The sequence below is a fragment of the Grammomys surdaster genome, unplaced genomic scaffold, assembly GCF_004785775.1.
Source record: "Grammomys surdaster isolate TR1022 unplaced genomic scaffold, NIH_TR_1.0 211, whole genome shotgun sequence".
NCBI classification, from domain to species: Eukaryota; Metazoa; Chordata; class Mammalia; order Rodentia; family Muridae; genus Grammomys; species Grammomys surdaster.
The window spans coordinates 3,642,211-3,663,471 of NW_021604656.1; the positions used below are offsets into that span (position 1 = coordinate 3,642,211).

Sequence of the window (21,261 nt, forward strand, 5' to 3'; positions counted from 1 at the left end):
TGTGTAGGACAGGCTGCCTTAAACCTTGGGCATTCCTCCTGTCTTAGCCTTTGCAGGGTTGCTGCGTGAGCTACCTTTCATAGCTGGCAACCTCCCACCATTAAATTAAAATCTGATAAGTTCTTTGTGACTAAAAGACCTTAGCTACTGTTAGGGAAGAGCTGAGAATCTGTGGGAGTTCTGTGCCATGGTTTTGAAATTGGTCTTGAAGGGCTGGTAGTAAAGATGTGACTGGCTTACATTACTAGGGCATTCTAGAGTGGGTTAGCTAACCTCTGCTGTGTGTGGAGAGGGTAAGAGCTCACTGACTTCACAGTCTCTCCTTTCCTCATCCTTTCCATTCACTGTCTGTCCCTCTTCCTCCTTCTCTCCCTCCTCTTCCTTCCTCTCCTCTCTCACTGCCTCCCACTTCTTCCTTCAGAACCATCTTCCATTCCATTTTATTTATTGTGTGTACATGGAGGTCCAAGGACAACTTGAAGAGTCAATTCTGTCCTTGTACCATGTGGGTCACAGGGATCAAATTCAAGTCAGCAGGCACTGGAGAGATGGCCCATCGGTTAAGAGCACTGACTGCTCTTCCAGGGGTTCTGAGTTCAAGTCCCAGCAACCACATGGTGGCTCACAACCATCTATGATAGGATCCGATGCCCTCTTCTGGTGTGTCTGAGGAGAGCGGCAGTATACTCACGCACATAAAATAAATAAGTAAATCAAGACAGCAGGCTTGGCAGCAGGTGCCTCTACCTGTTGATCTAGTCTGCGAGCCCCACTTTGTCCTTTTGAGGCAAGATCTCTCTGTGTAGCCCAGGCTGTCATCAACTCTGGATTTTTTCTTCTTAGCTTTCATGTTTAATCCGATTTCCCATGATCTAGTTAAGGAGATTAGATCTGTAACTGACTGTTAGCTCCAAAGAACTTAGTGAGCTTTTCTTTCTTTGAGTGATGACACTCATCTCTTACACATGCACTTAGATTTTTTTTAATTAAGCACTTTATTCAATCCTAGAGCAATTAAAATGACATTATCATATTTTTCATATGTGTATATGGAGTACTTAATATTTCAAAAATTTCTTTAGAGCAGATGTGGTAGTGCATGCCTATAGTCCTAGCCATTGGGAGGCTGTTCAAGGTATGCCTCGGCTCTGTCATGAGACACTGTCTTAGGGAGAAAAAAGACATAGAGATGGCTCAGCAGTCAAGCACTGGCTGTTCCCGCAGAGGACCTAGGTTAGATTTCCAGCACTCACATGGCAGCTCACAACTGCTCCACAGGCACCAGGCATACACAGTCCACAGACATTATGCTCACAACACATCCATACATATAAAATTAAATTAAAAAAGAGTGCTGAAGCAGGAGAATCACAAGTTTGAGGCCAGCCTGGGTAACATAGTGGAGCTGACACCCAGATAAATGTGGGGCTTAATGACACCCTTTTTTTATAGAGGATACACTTGGCAAGGTCTTCAGTAGATGTCCTCAACTCCCAGTACTTATTATTTGATGCTTTTAATGTCCTCCTGAAGCATTTGTTGTCACTTTCGCTATTTAAGATGCAACAACAAAGCTAGCACAGACTCCTCTTCCTTCACAATTATGAATCAAAGATTGTTGTTACCTGTCCTCACCACGGGACTTCTCAAGTCTTACCTTTCTCTTAGTGGGATCTCTTTATGGTTTCCCTTTGTTGTGTCACTCCTAGGACCACCACTTTGGGGCTGTTTTGTTCTTTTGAGACAGGCTCCCACTATGTAGCCCTACTTATTCTTGGACTTCCTATGTAGACCAGGCTGCCTCAAACTCACAGAGATCCACCTACCTCTGCCTCTCCACTCTAGGCATTTAAAGTGTGCACCATCATGCCTGGCAGGGTCTTTTTTTTTTTTTTTTTTTTTTTTTTAAGTAAAATAAGGATTGCTTGAACATAAGCAACACCCTGAGACATCTGCTAACCAGGATGGCTACTAAGACTGGTAGGCAGCTGTCTGTGTAGAAGGCTGGATGAAGAGTCATCCTAAGCGGGATTGAACAGCATGGTGCACTGTCACACTATTCAATTTGCAGTTTTAAACTTAAGAATTGTTTAGGGTTTGACTTTTCCATTTACTATTTTCAGAACCCAGTTGACTGAGGGTAACTGAAACCACAGAAAACAAAGCCATAAATAAGGAAAGAAAGACTAAAGTAGATGAGTACAGATCGGCCACCTCTTTGAACTTCCAACATTAGCTGCCTCAGGTGGGCCAGCCTGCACTATAGTGAGTTCTGGAACAGCCAGGACTCAAAAGAGAGACCCTGTCTCAAAAACAAAAGGAAAACATCCAAAACAAAAACAAATCAGATTCCTAGAGCAGTACATAACTCAGGGAGTAATTTCCTGTGTCCCCGTGTTTCCTCAGCTGAACTGGACCTCACTTTGTGCTTGAGACCCTGATCCCCGTTTAACTTTAGAGCTCAGTGCAATGACCATACAGGACATGTGACATAGTCTGACATTAAGCTGTTCATATGTAAGAGCAATAAGATAGGTTGACTAGTGTTATGCCTGAGATTAGTGGATATATGAGGATGTCCTTGTGGTAGTAGTCTGTGGTTGCATACAAGTGTCCAAAGCAGCAGTAATTATCTCTCTTGTTATTTCTATGTCCCATATATTGAGTCTTAAATATAAGATGGAAGAATGAATGTTTGTTATGTGGGGAAACCATTGACAATGAATTGAAGTAGTTGCTTGAGAATGTTATAAAGATTTAAAGCAAAAATTCTGTGAAAAACAGTAGTCTTCGATGAAATGATAGATACCAAAGCAGTAGCATTCAAGGGCGAGACTGCCAGGAAGAGCATTGTAAACAGAGAGAGGGATCACCATAGTGGGGTGGGGGATGGAAATTGAACTAGCCATTTTCTGCAAGTATTGAACATTGAAAGAACAGGGTCTCTAACTTTGTTTTTGGAATTCCAGGGCCTGCTTGGATGGGGTTATTACTTGATAATGCTTCCATTCCGGTTTACCTATTACACGATACTTGATATATTTAGGTATGTACCTCTGTGTTTATATGCTCCTATCAATAAGGTAGGCTTTGAGGTTAGAGTAAGCTTGACACTTAATCATTTTTGACTAGCCTACTTGTCAGATTAAATAGTCTTCCTGCACTTTGTTTTACTAAAGTAAGAAATGTTGTAAATTGTTGCCTAGTGGAAGATGTTCGATTGGCTTCACGTTGGTCCTGGCTGCTGTCTGTAAGAACCACATGGATCTGCCTGTGTTTATTTATTGGTCTTCCCTCTCTCCACCATGTTTGTCACTGCTACATTCCCAAGAGAGTCCCCATGCCCTTTCCTTTCTAACCACCTTATCTGTCTCCTGATTTCATACTCCAGGAACTTTTGCCCCAAACCACTTCTCCTCTGACTGTTCACAATCCCAGTAGATTTTCTTGCTCCAAGACTATACCCACATAGCCATAGATTGTTGGCATCTTTCTAGGCAGTGTTTTGTACGTTTCCCTCTGCCCTGGCGATGCTTAGGTTACCAACACCGGAAGCCTTTCGGATATACACTCTCTTGTTTCATACCTTCACCACCTAGCTTTCTTTGTGTGCCATTCAAATAACTTACCTTTGCAAGGTACAGTGTCCAGAGCTAGGAAATGTTGAGTATAATCTGACTTGTTGGCAGATTAGGCTTAACACAGAATATGATCTAGGGCAGTGCCTGTCCGGGCTTTGCTAAAAGCTGAAATGTCTATTGGAGGCTGGGTGTGCTAGCATCAGTCTGTAATCCACTCGAGAATGAGGCAAGAGGAGTTTGAGTTTGCACAGGGTGGGGGAGAGTGAGTGGACGAGCATGACGTCCAGGCCAATGACGAGCTAGAAATACAACGTGCACAAAGTGCGCCCTTCCAGATTCAGATGCGGGAATAGGGACCCAGCTATTATCAGGGACTGGATAGTAGCCTCTCCTGCTCAGTGGCATCCTTGCTGTAGAAAAATTAGTTGTTTTGGTTTGAGTTTGGTTTGTTTATTTGGTTGGTAGGGGGTTTGTTGTTGTTTTGTTGTTTTTGTTTTTTTTTTCTCTGTAGCTCTGACTATCCGGGAACTCACTCTGTAGACTAGGCTGTCCTCAAACTCAGAGATCCACCTGCTTTGCCTCTCCAGTGCTGGGATTAGAGGTGTGCACTACCAACACCTGGCCATTGCAGACTTCTTAATGGCTACCTGCTTTGTAGTTTTTCCATTTCTGTTTAATTCAGGAATGGGCATGTGAAACCATAAAATTTTTGAAAATCCCAATGGAAACTGAATTGACTTAGACTGTATGGCTTAGACTGTGTTGGCTGTTGAGATGCATTGTAGTGAGAAAGAGTGGACTTCAAGCCTTTGCCCCTCCCTTGGGTTTGGATGCTTAGAGAGATAGCTGTTAAATAACCTTTTCAGAGAACTTAGTCGAAATGCCAGCCTTCTGAAGCACTCATAACTTCATTCCTATATACAGAGCTAATCATATTTTATGTCTTTCATTTTCCTGGGTTGTTCATGTTGATGAATTTGGTTTGATGACTCGGGAAAAATACTCATGGGAAATTTGTTTGGTTGGTTCAGTTTCTTGAGACTCGGTTTCTCTTGTGTAGCTCTTGCTGTAACTGCAATTTGCTCTATAAACTAGGCTGGCCTCGAACTAACAGGCATCATGGCACACACCTTTAATTCCAGCACAAGGGAGGCGTAGGGAAGCATAGGCAAACTCTGTGAGTTTGAGGCCAGCCTGGTCTACAAAGAGAATTCCAGGACAGCCAGGGTTGTTACAAAGAGAAATCCTATCTCAGCTAAAAAAGGGAAGGGGAAAAGAATAGGCTTAAGAATTGGTAAAGTTATCAGAGTTTACTCACCTTTTTCTATACTAAAAATTCAAGTAAATATTGTTTGCTTTCCTTGGGAAAATGTGCATGGCGTGTTTTACTAATTTTAATGCAACGATGTCATCTAGGCAACTTAATGTGAAATGTAGCACATCCTCCTTCTCCCCATAGCCTTGTATGGAAACCCGGAAACCCAGAGCATAAAGACAGGGTGTGATGCGGTACGGCAGCCTAGACTTCAGGGGTGGTATGTGTGCCCATGAGGCACTACATCCTTAGATCTGTCGTAGCCACCAGTATTCCACATCTGGGTCAGTTTTATGATTCCTTCCATGGATGCCATCTGTGTAAACACATCAAGCAAATTTACATGCCCCTTTGAAGAACAAATCAGTTGTGATTAAGTTCAGGTTTGAAGTCCCTGTTGATAACTTGAGAGTGAGTACAAGCTGAAAAATGAGAATCCCAGAACATGAAGAAGAAGCTACAAGTAGGAGACCTAGACAGGGTCTAGAGCAGTGTTTGTCCATTGTACCCCTTTCTTCCTTTCTTTCTTTCTTTTCTTTCTTTCTTTCCTTTTTTTTTTTTTTTTTTTGATTAAAACACATTCTTTGTCCTCATTATTTGGTGTGCAAATCACTGACCACATATTGAGCACTTGAGACATGGTAGGTGTGACTGAGGCACTGAATTATAATTGTATTTAATTTAATGCATTTAAAACAGCCATAAATAGTTAGTGGCTGCCACGGTAGACAGTGTCTGCGATTTGCATCATCCTTACCCCAGCCTTCTGGTCCTGTTTTTCTACAGAGAGCACTCGGGATGCTCAGGCCGGGATGCTCAGGCCAGCACTGGAATGTTGTTGTCTAGTGGTGCACAGTCTTCTTTAGCAGAGAGTGGACACTCGGTGGCTGTGGCTTTCCAGCCAGGCTCTACCTTGAGGGTTAATGGCCACTCACTGACACTCACTTCCTCTGCTACCCCCTCTGTCTCTGTTAGGAAAGTCTGTACAAACTGGCCCAGTCCCTACGCGCTACAGTAAGCCAATTCATGTGATATTTATTCCTTCCTCCCCAGGTTTGCTCTTCGTTTTATACGGCCTGACCCTCGCAGCCGGGTCACTGACCCTGTTGGGGACATTGTTTCATTTATGCACTCTTTTGAAGAGAAATATGGGAGGGCACACCCTGTCTTCTACCAGGGAACGTACAGCCAGGTCAGTGCCACAAACCAAATAGATGCCAACTTACCAGTATGATTCTGTCCTCAAAGGAAAGTGTAGCTTAGCTGTGATCATGTTGCTCTTACACTCACAAAAGTTTTTCATTGGTTAGAGAAATGTAAACAGAGGCAGGACCACGCCCTTCCTCTAGCCTGCTGACCCAGTCCCATTCTTGTGACGTCCTTTCTGCATAGCTCGTCCCCTCATTCCCTTGGTCCCCACTGCCCCTTCCCTGAACAGTGCCTGCCTTAGAGCCTTGCTGTTGCTCTTCCTCCCACCTGCAGTGTCTTTTTAACATTTGGCTAATGGGTGCCTTGCCTGTCCTTCACACCAGCTCCTGCTGTCCTCCCGACCACTCTGTCTTTCCCCATCTCGCCCTACCTTGCTTTCTAAAGTACTGATCTTCCTTTTTGTTTTCCATCCTTCTGTTTTTAAATTTATAGGGATTTTACATTCCTCCTTACATAATTTGTGTTCACGTCTTTGCTGTGTTATCAGACTGTACACACCTTCAAGGCAAAAGCAGAATTTGTTTTGATCCTTTACAGAACTGAATAGGATTTAGACCACAGGCTCAAGATAGCTCTTTGATTCAAACTAAGCCACAAAGACCTTTCATTTTCTCCTTTCAGGGAGGAAAACTGGATTTTAGTCATATATAGTTTGTCAGACAACAATAAAGAACAAGACAGACATTCGTTAAAAGATGGCTGTGTTGTGGAGTGTCTGGAATTCCTGATTCTTATCTGGAGAGGGGGCAGCTCACTCTTGCTTCTGCTTTTACCCACATGTCCTTTTTATCAGTTGATCTTCATGCTGGTTGCTGGACCCCACTCAGTAAACATTACATGTCTGCTGTGCACAGTTAGACACCATGCTCGGGGCTGCGGATGGCAGAGATGAGGGTAGACTACATTAGCCATTCAGGAAATTACAGGCAGTTAGCTAGGAGTATACCGTTTATAAGTGACAAGATTCATGGACACTTGCTTTGTCTCCGAAGATCTTCTGAACCCTGTGCTCTTTAGGATACCTTTGGGTGCTCTGGTCCTTGCTTGCTTGTCCTCTTGCTGGATCCAACTCATCTTTGCAGCTAATTTTTTATTGACAAGAATTTTGAAGCTGCAAAATTGCTTCTACATAGTCACAGTGTCCTGTTTTACCTTTAAACCATGAGAACAGCTGACTTCTTGTGACTGTAAGGAGTTATTTGTGTCACTTCTTCTACCTCATGTGCCTGATGCAGCATAAATTCTAACAGCACGAAAGGCTTTTCATTAAAGCTGTTGGCTTGGGCTTTATAAGGAGAAAGATGCCAGGGATGGATGCAAAGGTAGAAAGCCTGGGAAGTACTTAGCTTCTTGCTTCCCTTTCAGCCCCACTTCCCTCCCCTCTTTCTAGTTGCTAATATTGATTAATAGTTAAGTTCATCTGGACCCTTAGCCTAGATAGTAGTTGAAAACCTTAATAGTAAGTTGTGATCTTTTGTCTCTCGAAGGCACTTAATGATGCCAAGCGGGAACTTCGATTTCTTTTGGTTTATCTTCATGGAGATGACCACCAGGACTCTGATGAGTTCTGCCGGTAAGTAGATGAGTCATATTCTTTCTTCTCTGACGTTTTTGCTGATGGTTTATAGTTGGCAGATTGCTCTCACACTGTTTTATCTTGTTCCCCAGCAATGCTCTCTGCGCACCTGAGGTCATCTCGCTGATAAACAGCAGGATGCTTTTTTGGGCTTGTTCTACAAACAAACCCGAGGGGTACAGGGGTAAGTTGTGTTCCTCTGCCTCACTGAGAAGGTCAGAGTATCTTTGGGGAACTCTGGAAAACCATGCTATGCCATTTCTCAAGTGGTAGTTCTGTGATAGACAGAATGCTAGTTATGGTTTTTCTTTATATCATTTAATTTGGTCAGCAGCCTGAGAGATGAAGGCTGTATTATTTCTTCTTTAAGATTAATGAAACAGTCTCAGAGACATTAAGACAGATCCAAGAGCATATGGTTAGCATATGGTTGGAGTTTAAGGCCCATTCTTTATAGTTAACCGTTGCCAGAGACTCTCATTTAAGTCAGTCTTGCCCAGCAGCTCACTTTCAATTTTAACAGGCTTTTGCTAGGCTTTCATCTTCTCTGTCCAGGCTTTCAGCAGCACTCTGGGTAGTGAGTGCTGGTGAGTGCTAACAGTGGATGCTGGGAGTTCAGTCTTTCTGGAAGCAACTCAGAGATGACTGTTTTCAGAAAGGATCAGAAGATACAAAGACACCCAGTGGCAAAAATACAGTCTATTTGTAGCCTTTTTGTCCAGCAACCTCTATATGTGCTAACGCCTAGGCCTCAGTGCCTGGTGTTCAGAGCTAAATCTACTGTAGCTGTTTCTCCTGCATCTTTGTTGTTAATCTTTACTCCTAAGTGATTTGTAAATGTGTGGTATGTTCCTGCACCATGTGTTTTGCCATTCTAATGTGGTTCCGTGGGGCTAGCAGATAGATGGCACAGAGGATACTTTTTGTAAAGAGTTATACAATTTCTTTTTTCATAACATAACAGCATAGATGCAATTGCATCTTAGTAAGATTTTGGTTATTTACAGACTGACTTTCTCACTTTACTTGGAGCAGAAAGCTGCCTTGTTAAGGGAAGAAGGAATAGGAAAATGAGGAAAGGAAGGAATTAGATGAGGAGGAAGAGACTGGGAGCGGATGTGGTGTAAGAACTACCACGGTCAACAGCGTGCAGCTGAGAATTGCAGCCTTGTCTCCCAGTGGCTTTCCGACCTTCACACGTGGAGACACTCATTATTCTTAAGCATAACTTGGTTCTTTGTGGAGCCTCCTCCTTCCGCTCCGTAGACAGTGTCCGAGAGCCTTGCAGCCTTCCCCAGCATGACAACAACTTACGAGAAGCCTTGCCTTGTCTAAGCACTCACCTCAGCTTAGGAATACAGACATGTGACAGAAAAAGGAAGAGACCAGGCCGGGCTGATGAGATGATGCAGTCTGGGTTTGGTTATCCAACATAGTGGAAGGAGAGAACCAACTCCAGAAAGCTGTCTTCTAATCTCTGCACACACCTGTAGAGGGAAAACAAAACACAAAAACACAAAACACAGTAGAGGGGCTGGAGAGATGGCCCAGTGGTTAAGAGCATGTGCTCCTTTTGCAAAAGACCTAGGTTCGATTCCTAGCACCCACATGGTAGCTCACAACTGTAACTCAAGCTCCAGGGACTCTGACACCCTCCCCCAGCCTTCACAGGCACCATGCGTGCACACGATGCCCAGGTGTACAAGGAGACAAGTATGATACACAGAAGACAGACGTAAATCTTTAAGTGTATTTCTAGCAGTTACTTACTAAAAAAGAAATGACACTGTCCCTTTTTCCCAGCCAAGATTAAAGCATTCTGTCAGTATGCAGTCTGAGGATTGATCTGTTTCATTCCCAATCTTATGCTTCGTCTCTTGGGTCTTTGTGTCAGTCTCCCAGGCTTTACGAGAGAACACCTATCCATTCCTGGCTATGATTATGTTGAAGGATCGTCGAATGACTGTGGTAGGGAGGCTAGAAGGCCTCATTCAACCTGATGACCTCATCAACCAGCTGACATTCATCATGGATGCAAACCAGACTTACCTGGTGTCAGAACGCCTAGAAAGGTACTAGGGGTTCCCCCATTACATGAAGTATGTACAGTAGTTATAGAATATTTGAAATGGGAAAGTCAAAGAAAAAATTTAAAAGCATTTATAATTCTATGGTGCTTTTAGTTTTGTAGACACTTGTGCATGCCTCTCTCTGCTTACTCTGAAGATAATGATAGAAAACAAACAAAAGGCCTGTTTACTTTGTCATACTCAACACAGATCACATGTGGCGCCAGATGTGTAGGTGGTTTTGTCCACGCACCAAGCAAGTTAGTTACATAGTGGTAGACAACAGCTAGGTGTCTACGTGATCAGTTCTGTTCTGACCTTCTGCCTGAGGTAGCATCAGACTCCACTGGGTGAGAGCTCGAGCTGAAGGCTGTCACCTTTCCTCTTTGTTGCTCGCTCGCTCGCTCACTTGCTCGCTCGCGTTGGATCCCAGTTGCACCCTGCATCGCTCCACATGTATGTTTAGCGATAAACACAGGTCAAGGCTCCCACAGCGTGTGCTCTGATTAATGAGCTCAAGCCATCGAGCCAACTCGGGGAAGCACTTAGTGAGCTCCCGTTGTCTCAGCTCTTAGGAAGACATCTAGTCCAGACTTGACCGCGTGAGCACGGTGAGAACATGAGCAGCCACACCCAGGTAACTACGAGGAGGTGGCCTCCCACGGGGGCTTAGATCTGCAGCACCCACATGAGAAGCTAGGACCAGCTGCATGCAGCTGTAATCCCAACACTGAGCAGAGCGGTGTCCTCTGACCTCCACGTGTGCTGTGACTGGCTGGCTCTTCCTCAGTACCACCTACACATAAGTTAATGTAGACGGAAACATGCCGAAGCCTCTAACCGCCCGAGCGTGAATAGATAGATGTGCTGCAGTGCTTGGCTCTGAGTGGGACAGCTGTGACCCTTCCTCAGGGCTCAGGGCTGTCAGGGAGGAAGGAGAGATGCCACTCCTAGTCACTGCACTCACAGGCCCGCCCCTCCCTGAGGGACTGTTGGGCATCAATGGTTTTTGTGGGGAGTAGTTGCCATGTTTCTGTAAGTCCCAGCTACCCTCTGTCAGGAAACTGCACTCTGGCCACATACGGAAGGACAGAGTCGGGAGGAAAAGAGGGGGATTGGAGTTGAAAATAACTAATGTTCATTGTCTAAGTGCGTGAGACTGTCAGACAGGAAGTGAGAGCCGTGAGATAGCTCAGTGGGTACACTGTCAGACAGGAAGTGGAGAGCCATGAGATAGCTCAGTGGGTAACAGCACTTGCTACAAAGTGACACCCAGATTTTGATCCCAAACTACACCATTTGCTCTGCTCTGCTTCAGACACACCTTCGTGGGTCAGCATGTCTACCCTGCTCCCAAATTCTCAGTAGAAGAAGTACTAGGACAACCCTGTGTCCTAGTTAAGGTTCCTGTTGCTATGATAAGACACCATGACCAAAAGCAAGTTTGGAAGGAAAAGCTTAATTTTGCTTTTAATTCTGTATTACAGGACAGGAACCTGAAGGCAGGAGCTGATGCAGAGGCCATGGAGGGATGTTACTTACTGGCTTGCTTCCCCTGGCTTGCTCAGCTTGCTTTCTGATAGAACCCAGGACTACCAGGCTAGGGGTGTCCCCACCCACAATGAGCTGGGCCCTCTCACATCAATTGCTAATTAAGAAGATGCCCTACAGGCTTGCTCACAGTTGACCTTATGGAGGCATTTTCTGATTAGGAGCCTTCCTGTCAGAAGATTCTACCTCGTGTCAGATTGACGTAAAAACAGTCCTGAGAGAAGTCAGGACATGAACTGAATGAAGCAGAAGCCATCTGCTGCTAACTGGGATATTCCTGGTGCCTTGCTCAGCCTGTGGTTTTGTTTTTGTTTTTTTCTTATCTTTTTTTGGTTTTCCGAGACAGTGTTTCTCTGTATAGCCCTGGCTGTCCTGGAACTCACTCTGTAGACCAGGCTGGCCTCAAACTCAGAAATCCGCCTGCCTCTGCCTCCCAAGTGCTGGGATTAAAGGCGTGCGCCACCACCGCCCGGCTTCAGCCTGTGTTTAATAGCATCTCAGACCACCTGCCTAGGGGTGGTGCTGCCCACAGTGGACCGGGCCCTCCCACATGGATCACTGATTAAGAAAGTGCCCCTTGGCTTCCCGTAGGCCAGGGATTCTCTCAGCTGTGGTTCTCTCTTCTCAGGTAACTAGTTGTGTCCAGTGTGTCAAATTCACAAGTAAACAGCAACAACCAGGACCCTTGTCTCATTAAGAAATAAATTGTTTAATGAAGTAGAAGCCAGGAGCTGGGCATGAAGGACATTTCTCTGATCTCGGTACTTGAAAGGCTGAAGCAGGAGGATATCGAGCTAGGGGCTGACCTTCAAGATGAGAAGTGGGAGGGACACAGTCAGGAATGCACTTGTCTAGCATGCAGTCAGCCCTTGGCTCTGTCCTAGAGAGGGAGGAGTGAGCAGGAAGAGGAAGACAGGCTAGGAGAAGAGTTTTGTGAAGTTAGTGTTTTGTTTGAACGCTTTCAATCTGTCCATAGGGAAGAAAGGAACCAAACCCAGGTGCTGAGACAACAGCAGGATGAAGCCTACCTGGCTTCTCTAAGGGCAGACCAGGAAAAAGAGAGGAAGAAGAGGGAGGAGAGAGAGCGGAAGCGCCGGAAGGAGGAAGAGGTGCAGCAGCAGAAGCTGGCCGAAGAACGAAGGCGACAGGTGAGCCACACCGCTGTTCCTTGTCTTTGTTTTGCTGCTTCCTTACATCCAGGATGGCCCTTTGCCCAGTACACAGTGCCTGCCCACAGCAGCAGTGCCTGCGGTGTGCGGGCTTGTTCTTGTTTCTTACCAAGAGGGTTTTTTTTCTGAGGGGTTGTTTTTAAATTTTGTCTAGCCAGATGTAATGGTGCAGGCCTTTCATCCTATCACTCAGAAGGCAGAGGCAGGATTGAGGCTAGTTTGTCAGTTTGAGGGCAGCCTAATCTATAAGTTTTAGGCCAGCCAGGGTTATACTATGAGTCCCTGCCTCAACCAGTCAGTAAAGAGGAGTTTGTTTATTTATCCGCTCTGTGTGCGATGTGAGAGCATTGGCTGACGCGTACCACAGTGCTTCTGGGATGGTCAGGACACAACTTTAGGAGGTCGTTTCTCTCCTTCCACCCTTACCATGGTTTCTGTCTGTCTGGAGCTTGTACCTTCAGGATCTGCACACCATGACCTGCTGAGCCATCCTGCTGGCCCTCAGGAGGATTTCAATAGTTGTTTATGAAGTTTGAGTGAACATTCATGGCCTCTGTGTTCTGGGTTTCTTGTATCCCTGCTGAGCCACATCCTTACCTTTTTGTGTTTCTCTAGAACTTACAGGAGGAGAAGGAGAGGAAGCTGGAGCGCCTGCCCCCGGAGCCCTCCCCTGATGACCCTGAAAGTGTCAAGATCATTTTCAAGTTACCCAATGATTCCAGAGTAGAGAGACGGTTCCATTTTTCACAGTCTCTAACAGTAAGGATCACCTAAGCTAGATGGTGCTGTGATTTGGGCTGTGATGTGTGCATGTGGAGAGTGGGGACAAACCATGGGAGGCCAGTCCCTCCCCTTTCTCTGTGGGTCCCCAGGATGGAACCTTGAGGCTTGACAGAGAAGACCTTTACATGCTGAGCCCTCTTGAAGGGCTCCTGCCCACCCCTCTAACTGTTCTGAGCTGTACCGTGTGCAGTCAGCACGCAAGGTAAGACACAGAGACCTAGCACAGGATGAAAAGGAGGCGTGGCGTGGAAATGATGCAGATGGCTCCATGTGTTCACACTGAGAGCAGTGCTCACAGCTGCTTTTTTGGGTTTTACTTTCCAGTGCTTAGGATAGAATTCAGGGTCTCCTATTAAGCTGTATCCCCTGCCCTGAATTTTTAAACTTATTTTTATTTTTTAATTTTTTTAAAAAGATTTTTGTATTTTATGTGTGTACGTTTTGTCTGCATGTACATCTGCACACCAGAGGAGGGCATCAGATTCCATGAGAGTTACATGAGACTACCATCACAGATGGTTGTGAGCCACCAGCTGGGGGCTGGGACTTGAACTCAAGACCTTAGGAAGGGCAGCCAGATTTTTTAATCACTGAGCCATCTCTCTACCCTGGACTTTTTAATTGGGTAACATCACTGTGCTACCCAGAGTACCTGCTATGTAGTACGTGGTCACCAGAGGTTGATTCTCTTGTTTCCTAACTACAGGTGCATGTGTCACCATGCCCTGCTTTGTGTATAAATCTCAGCTTACAGACTCACTCATCGTTTCCTCTGTGGAGGTTCTTCCCAGTGAGTACTCAGAGGAAAAGTTTGTGTGAAACCTAGCAAGAACTCTTAGGATTTTCATCTGTTTGTTTTAAAATGTATTTGTGTGTGTATGAATGCACACACATGTTTGCATGTGTTGCATATGGAAATCAGGTCAACCTCAGATGTTTTTTCTCAGGATCCATTCCTTATTTTCTTCTGAGACAGTCTCTCCTGGGACCCAGGGCTTGCTGTGTGTACTAAATTGATTTGCTCTCAGGTCCTAGGGATCTTCTGTCCTCTCTTCCCAGCACTTCCTTGTTGTAGTTCACATGTATGAGTGTTTTGTCTGACTGTCCATATGCACTCCACATGTGTGTCGTAAGCCTGTAGAGGCCAGAAGATGTTGGATCCCCTGGAGCTGGAGTCACAGTTGTAGCCTGCCCCGTGGGTCCCATGTCGGTTATTCAGTTGAGTGCTAAACACTGAACCCACGGTTTCTGCAAGAGCAAGCAGCAAGCGCTCTTAACCGCTAAACTGTCTTTCTTTTTTTAAGACTTATTTATTTGTATTTTTATGTATATGAGTGTTTTGCCTGCATATATGTCTGTATACTACATGCTGGTAGTGCCTGCAGGCACCAGAAGAGGTCGTTGGAGCCCCTGGAACAGGGCTTACAGACAGTTGTGAGCTGCCATGTGGGTGCTGAGAATAGTCCTGGCCCTCAGCAAGGGTATCTAGTGCTCTTAGCGCTGGGCTTTCTCTAGCCCTGACCACTTTATTTGTAAAGATTTCGTGTGTGTGTGTGTGTGTGTGTGTGTGTGTGTGTGTGTGTGTTACTGACAGTTGTGAATTACCCAACAGTGCTGAAGGCTGAATTTTAGTCCTCAGAGAGCAGCCAGGGCTCTTTTCCTGCTAAGCCACCTGTGTGGCCTTATAAATAAAAACTTAAAGAAATGCTTAGTTGGAAACTGGACTTGGAGAGGAGAATGGCATCTAAAGGAGGCACGGTTAATTCCATGCTGGCCTGGAATTAAATAGTCCCTGATAGTACCATGTACCAAATAATTAAATTCCATGCTGGCCTGGAATTAAATAGTCCCTGATAGTAGTACCATGTACCAAATAATTACTTTTTTTTGGTTTTTCGAGACAGGGTTTCTCTGTGCAGCCCTGACTGTCCTGGAACTCACTCTGTAGACCAGGCTATCCTCGAACTCAGAAATCCACCTGTCTCTGCCTCCCAAGTGCTGGGATTAAAGGCGTGCGCCACCACCGCCCGGCTTTTTTTTTTTTTTTTTTTTCTTTTTTGTACCAAATAATTAAATTCCATGCTGGCCTGGGATTAAATAGTCCCTGATAGTACCATGTACCAAATAATTTAGTCTGCTTGAAAGCCTGGTGATGCCCTGTGAACTCATGCAAAGATGGAAAAGAATGAACCACTGAGTGGCGGGCTGCCTTCTATCTCAGCCCTCAGCGGGGCAGAGATAGGACAATTTCTGTGTTCCAGGACAGCCAGAGCTACACAGAATCCCTGTCTCAAAAAATAAAAGCAAAAGACTTAGAAATAAACAACTATCCTTGGAATTGGCTGTTTCTGAGGCTGGACCAGGAGAAAGAAAATATTAGAACCTAGAAACTAGAACAGCTTGTCAGAAAGCAAGGCATTGTTCCTAGAGGGATGGGGAAATGCATAAGACACAGAAGCCAGCCATACAAACTCTGTTCCATCTAAGATAGTCTGAACACTAAAGTAGCTGTTGACAGAACATATAGCCTATTGGCTAAAACAGGAAGTGAGGAACCTCCATTAATAAAAAAAAAAAAAAATGGGACTGGAGAGGTGGCTCAGTGGTTAAGAGCACTGACTCCTCTTCCAGAGGTCCGAGTTCAATTCCCAGCAATCACATGGTGGCTCACAACCATCTGTAATGGGATCCGATGACCTCTTCTGGTGTGTCTATTGACAGCTACAGCATACTCATATACATAAGTAAATAAATCTTTTTAAAAAATTAAAAATAAAAGTAACAAAACAAGCTTAAGACTGAGGAACCTCATACCCTTATAGTTTCAGAGTGCGTCTCTACAAACATCCCCAGTTAGAGAAAATCTGGTCCCACCTGAAGCAAGCCATCAGTGCGCACCATAATTAAATGTGCACAGTGCACTAGTGTGAGTACTTTCAACCATTTTAAGGAGACAGGACACTGTATGAGTTACAGCTGAATGTCTGAGGATTTTGGCTTGGGAGAGGGATCCTAAAACCTCCATGGTATCGAAGGATAAGTGTATTAAATTTTATAATATATCAGTTAAATTTTCTGATTTTGAGGTTATTTAAAGGTAATGGGATACCAGGTTGACAGACCACTTAAAATTAACTCAAAGGGAAATACTCTGTGCACTACACTTGTAAGTAAGTATTGTTTAGCTTTGCTGGTTGTAATTGCCCCATGCTGGTGCATGCCTTTGATCTCAGCACTGGGAGAGGCAGAAGAGGGCAGTGGATCTCTGAGCTTAAGTCCACTGTGAGCTACATTGTGAGACCCTCAAATAAGCAAATACAAATTTTAAATTGTTTAGTTTTACCTAAGGACAGATTCTCAAAGGGAAGAACACAACATAATTCAGAGGACTAGCTTGTGCGAATTCTTTTTTCTTTTTTTCTAAGACACAGCCCTGGCTGTCCTGGAACTCACTATGTAGACTAGGCTGGCCTTGACACTTGAACCTGCCTCCAGAAGTGCTGGGCTCATGCAGTCTTTTGTCTCCTTTAACTGTTGTAAGGTACTCACTAGTGAACTGGCAGTACTGTGCACATTTCATTATGGCGCTCACTGATGGCAGAGTTCAGGTTTCCCACTGTAGGTTTTCTCTAACTGGGGACATACTCTGAAAGTCCAAGGGTGTGAGGTTCCTAGGTCTCTTAAACATGTGTTTTTTAAAGGCATATGCCACCACAGCTCTCCTGTGACTTCTTTAAAAGAACCACAACAATATTTCCCAGGGACCTAGAATGCTTGAGGTGGAGTTCCACTGCAATGTGACACTGTCTACTTGGGTCTCCTGGGGAAGGCTGGGACGTATGACTTCACACTGGGTCTCTCCTCACTGCACTCTTTCTCTGTGGCACCTACAGGTCATCCATGACTTCTTATTCTCCTTGAAGGAAAGCCCTGAAAAGTTTCAGATTGAAGCCAATTTTCCAAGACGGGTACTTCCTTGTGTTCCTTCAGAGGAATGGCCCACCCCCCCAACACTGCAGGAGGCAGGACTCAGCCACACAGAAGTTCTCTTTGTTCAGGACCTGACAGATGAATGACACTTCTGCCTCCTTCCTCCCACCCTAATCCCTAAAAGAAATGGAAAAACAAAAACAGAGAACAAGAGATAAATTCATATTATTATTATTATAATACAATATTTTTTTTAAAAAACTGCTGCATCCTATGGAAGGATCAGAAACCATGCTGCCTGCAAGAGTCACAACCTGCGTGCGTGTGCCAGGTCAGCAGTGAGCATACCTGCTCAGCAGACTCACCTTCCCACACCCTCCTCTACCTTCCAGTGAGGAGACGTCACCCTCCAACCCGTCCGTCCATCCATCGGCCCACGTGGGGAAGGAGACATTCCCACTGTTTCTCAGTCATTCTTGCTTTTGTAGAAAATACAAATGAAACCCCCATCAGCTCCAGCAGCAGCTCCTGAGGCCCTGCTCTTCCCGTGTCTGGAGGAAGAGGGGAAAGAAGCGGAACAGACTGCCTGCAGTTTATGAATAACTTTGTTTCTGTTTGCTTTGTAATGATAATGACCAAAGGAATGAGGCTGTCTTAGGTGTATTTTTTTTTCCTTAGATTTGATAAAGAGCCGATGCTGTGGGTGCCCACGGCGGTGTAATAAAGGTGCCCAGGGCTCATTTGCGCTTCCTTCTGCCACTATTCCTCTCCCGGTCCCAGAGAGGTCATTTGGTTTGGTACAGTTCTGCTACTTGCATATTCCATTTGGAACAATGAGAGGAAGTCTCAGATTGTGACCCACAAAAGGCTTTGTGTGGTGTGTGTGCTCACCTTTACACACAAGTACAGCTTTACCTTGGCATCTGTACCAGGTGGTGGTGAAGAGGTCTGAACCAAAGGATAGCAGCTCCTGGTCCCCGTCTCTCCCCCTCGACCCCCCACTCCTCATGCTGCTCTTCCCAGCTTCCCTAACTTGCCAAACTTGGTGCCTTTTCCAGAGAACTAGCAGGACCCAACCCTGGGCCCACCATTCCACCTGTGGATGCTTGTCCTGTTTCAGTGCAACTATGATAATGATGTTTAAGGATAGACCCATCGCAGGCATGGTAGTGCACTTGGAGGCAGAGGCAGCAGATCTCTGAATTCCAGGCCAGCCTGGTCTAGAGAGTCAGATCCTGTCTCAAGTTTTGAACCAGAAACTCTGAAAGAACAATTGGACTCCCAGCTTTTCTGTGTAGTTGGAAAGCACACTACATGGCACCAGAGACAGCTTGTAGCCTTCCTCTTGCCATGGTGAAGCAGCAGGAGCTTTTTTTTCCCCTCTGAATGTCTCATCTGTGATGGAATTTTTGATCGTGGGTATGTGGTTGAGCCATGTATTAGCACATGCCAGTGTGCACTGACAAGTATTCCAGTGGACTAGCTAGACTGGTACAGGTTTGACACACTGCAACTCTCTGGAGTACTATAGTCACTGGTAGACTGTGGGCATTCCAGTCAAGAGAAAGCCTGGCTTGTGTTGATCACCTCCAAGAGCCCTCTAAAGCCACTGCCCTCTGTAATAGTCCTGTGCTTCTGTTGTCTGCAGTTCTCCATTGGTAGAGGGGCCATGTTAGGACAGCTTGTGGAGTCATTTGGAAAACCCGAGGATATCCCTGAGGCCCTCTCACGGGGCTCTGAATTCTACCTTGGGAAATGTTAGCGCTGCTAGGTCTGCTGGCACTCAGTGACGGGTTGAGAGGACTCTCAGATGAAGTCTGTCTTGCTGACAGCAATGCAGAGGGACTTTCCCACTCGGAGCCTCCCTCCCAGATCGTCGTCCCCGTCTGTCTACCTGGCACATGGGTGTGTGGACTGTGGAAGTGTCTTGTTCACAGCTGCTTGGGGAGATTCTGGGTTTTCCCTCTTAATCTCTTTCTGTAATGTGTACATTTTAATTTTATGCCTTTTGATAACTGCAAAAAGATACTAGGCACCAGACTAACAGGGTCCTCTATTGCCACAGCTCTTGAGGGTAGCCTGCTCATGCCCAGAGGCTTGTGCAGGAGCACCTACCCAGCTCTCATCATCTGCCCCTCTCCCTTAGTTTTTCTCTCACCTTTTTGACATAAATTCTGATGGCCCACACTGGCCTAAAACTCTACCTACCCAAGGCTGGCCTTGAACCCTCTTGCTCCCCGCTCCTGTGGTGTGAATGTGGGTGTGCACACCACATCAGGCTCTCTCTCCAGTAGCTGTGAGACACTTCCATTTACTTGCTGTCCCTAGGTCTGATGTCTGGGTGCCATTTCTCTCCCTGGGTGAGCTGTGCACTTCACCTTTTGTCCCTCAAGCCAGTTCAGTCTGTGACTTCCTAAGACCTGTGAGCTTGAAGAGGCCTGCTGTTGTTTATATACCTTCCAAAATATTCCACCAGTTGTTCTGAAAGTCAGGTCATGGACAGTGGACGCATTTGTTCCCAGTCCTGCCCCTCGATCCCCTCTGGAGTGGCCTCAGCTGAGTGACCATGGGGATGACCAAGCAACAATGCCTGAGGAAGTTGAAGTTTTGAAGCCTCAGTCTGGTCTTTTCTTCTGCAGAATTGTCTGTGGCAGATAGGTTTTGTTTGTGTTTTTGTTTTTGTTTTTCTCTTTGCTTGCTTCCACTATGAGATGCAGAGAAGAGAAGGCAAGCCTGTTTCTTTTAAAACTAAAAAAACAAAAAAAAACTAGACTTTCCAACTGATCAGTTATTACGAAAATTGCTAATGGTGCCAAGGGCCAGGAAAGGAAGTGAGAAAGTGAGAAGGAGCAGTGGCCCCAGAGCACAGAGTCAGAAGGTGTCACCTGGCACTGGACAAGGACCTCCACCCTACAGCTGGTTGGCTTTTCTGTTTGTCTGGGGGCAGGTTTTGACTTGTGAAGAACGCAGCAACAAAAGAATGCATCCACAAGAGATGCAGTGTCCCGCCTGGACTTCACCTTAGTAGTTAATAATTTCCTGAAGAAATCTAGTGTACTTCAAATTTTTTCATAAAGGTTTACATTGTATTGTAGGTTAACATTAAACGTTTTGTAACAAACAATTATAAAACCAGCCGTGGGTCTTTCTGTCTGGAAGCTTTCCCATGTGGAGGGAAGGGTGAAAGCCAGTGTGTAAAAGAATCCAGGGAGCATCGGTTCAGATTTAAACAGAGCTCCCACAGTGACGAGGTATCCCTGTAAGAAGCAGCTACCTATCTGTGTGTGTGTGTGTGTGTGTGTGTGTGTGTGTGTGTGTAGGAGGAGGGCCTGCTGCGGGTTCAGGTTGCAGCTGTCATCAGCTTTGGTTCAGCCAAATTTAGTTGCCCCAGTTGTGAATGAAGCTAGCCTTCTTGCCTCTTAGAAGTGTGAAGAGTAAGTGAAATTAGGTGTGTATGGCACGCCCAAAGGAGGTGGGAGAACCCTCTCCAGGAATCTACTGTTCTCATTTGAACCTCAGCCTTTGTCTTCCCTGCCCTTTCCTGGTACAGAGGACTCATCCAGAGAATTCCATGGCTCCTTGTCACCCTCAGCCTACTCTGCTGCATCTCCAAGGGTGGGGTGGAGGGAGGGTCCACTTTTCTTAACCTCTATGTGTGCGGGTGTTTTGCCTGCATTCACGTCTGCCTCACCCATGTGCACAGCTCTGTCTCTAAAGCACATGGGCAGTATAAACTAAGAACGACTGGCCCAGACCAGCTCCAAGACTTTATTCACCTGAGGCAGAAAGTATAAAAATGGGCATTTCACAATTTATTGAACACTTACAGAAATTTGTGTCAATAACAGAAACAAGGGTAACCTAAATTGATGATTCCAGATCAAGTCTTGGCAGTGATTCTGGCCATGTGATTTCTGTTCTCTAGGCTGAGATTTCAGGAGATATATCTATCTCTGTGTAGCTCTGATTGGTTGAGAACTTGCTATGTAGACCAGGCTGGCTTTGAACTCAGATCAGTAAGTGCTGGTATTAAAGGCATTTGCCACCTTGCTTGGCCTGGCTGAAGCATTCACTCAGT

General features: G+C 45.4%; 1 protein-coding gene across 1 annotated transcript in view; it reads left to right on the plus strand.

Annotated features, from left to right (window-relative positions):
- The window catches only part of Faf2 (Fas associated factor family member 2), a 36,157-nt gene extending 15,842 nt beyond the window's left edge, over positions 1 to 20,315 (plus strand). Inside the window, exons 4-11 of the mRNA XM_028772131.1 lie at positions 2,970 to 3,046; positions 5,950 to 6,088; positions 7,593 to 7,678; positions 7,774 to 7,865; positions 9,576 to 9,753; positions 12,278 to 12,449; positions 13,086 to 13,229; positions 17,147 to 20,315. Of these exons, the coding sequence (XP_028627964.1) occupies positions 2,970 to 3,046; positions 5,950 to 6,088; positions 7,593 to 7,678; positions 7,774 to 7,865; positions 9,576 to 9,753; positions 12,278 to 12,449; positions 13,086 to 13,229; positions 17,147 to 17,329 (1,071 nt within the window). The 3' untranslated portion in view covers positions 17,330 to 20,315. The remainder of the gene's footprint in view (positions 1 to 2,969; positions 3,047 to 5,949; positions 6,089 to 7,592; positions 7,679 to 7,773; positions 7,866 to 9,575; positions 9,754 to 12,277; positions 12,450 to 13,085; positions 13,230 to 17,146) is intronic.
- Positions 20,316 to 21,261: the final 946 nt, after the last annotated feature.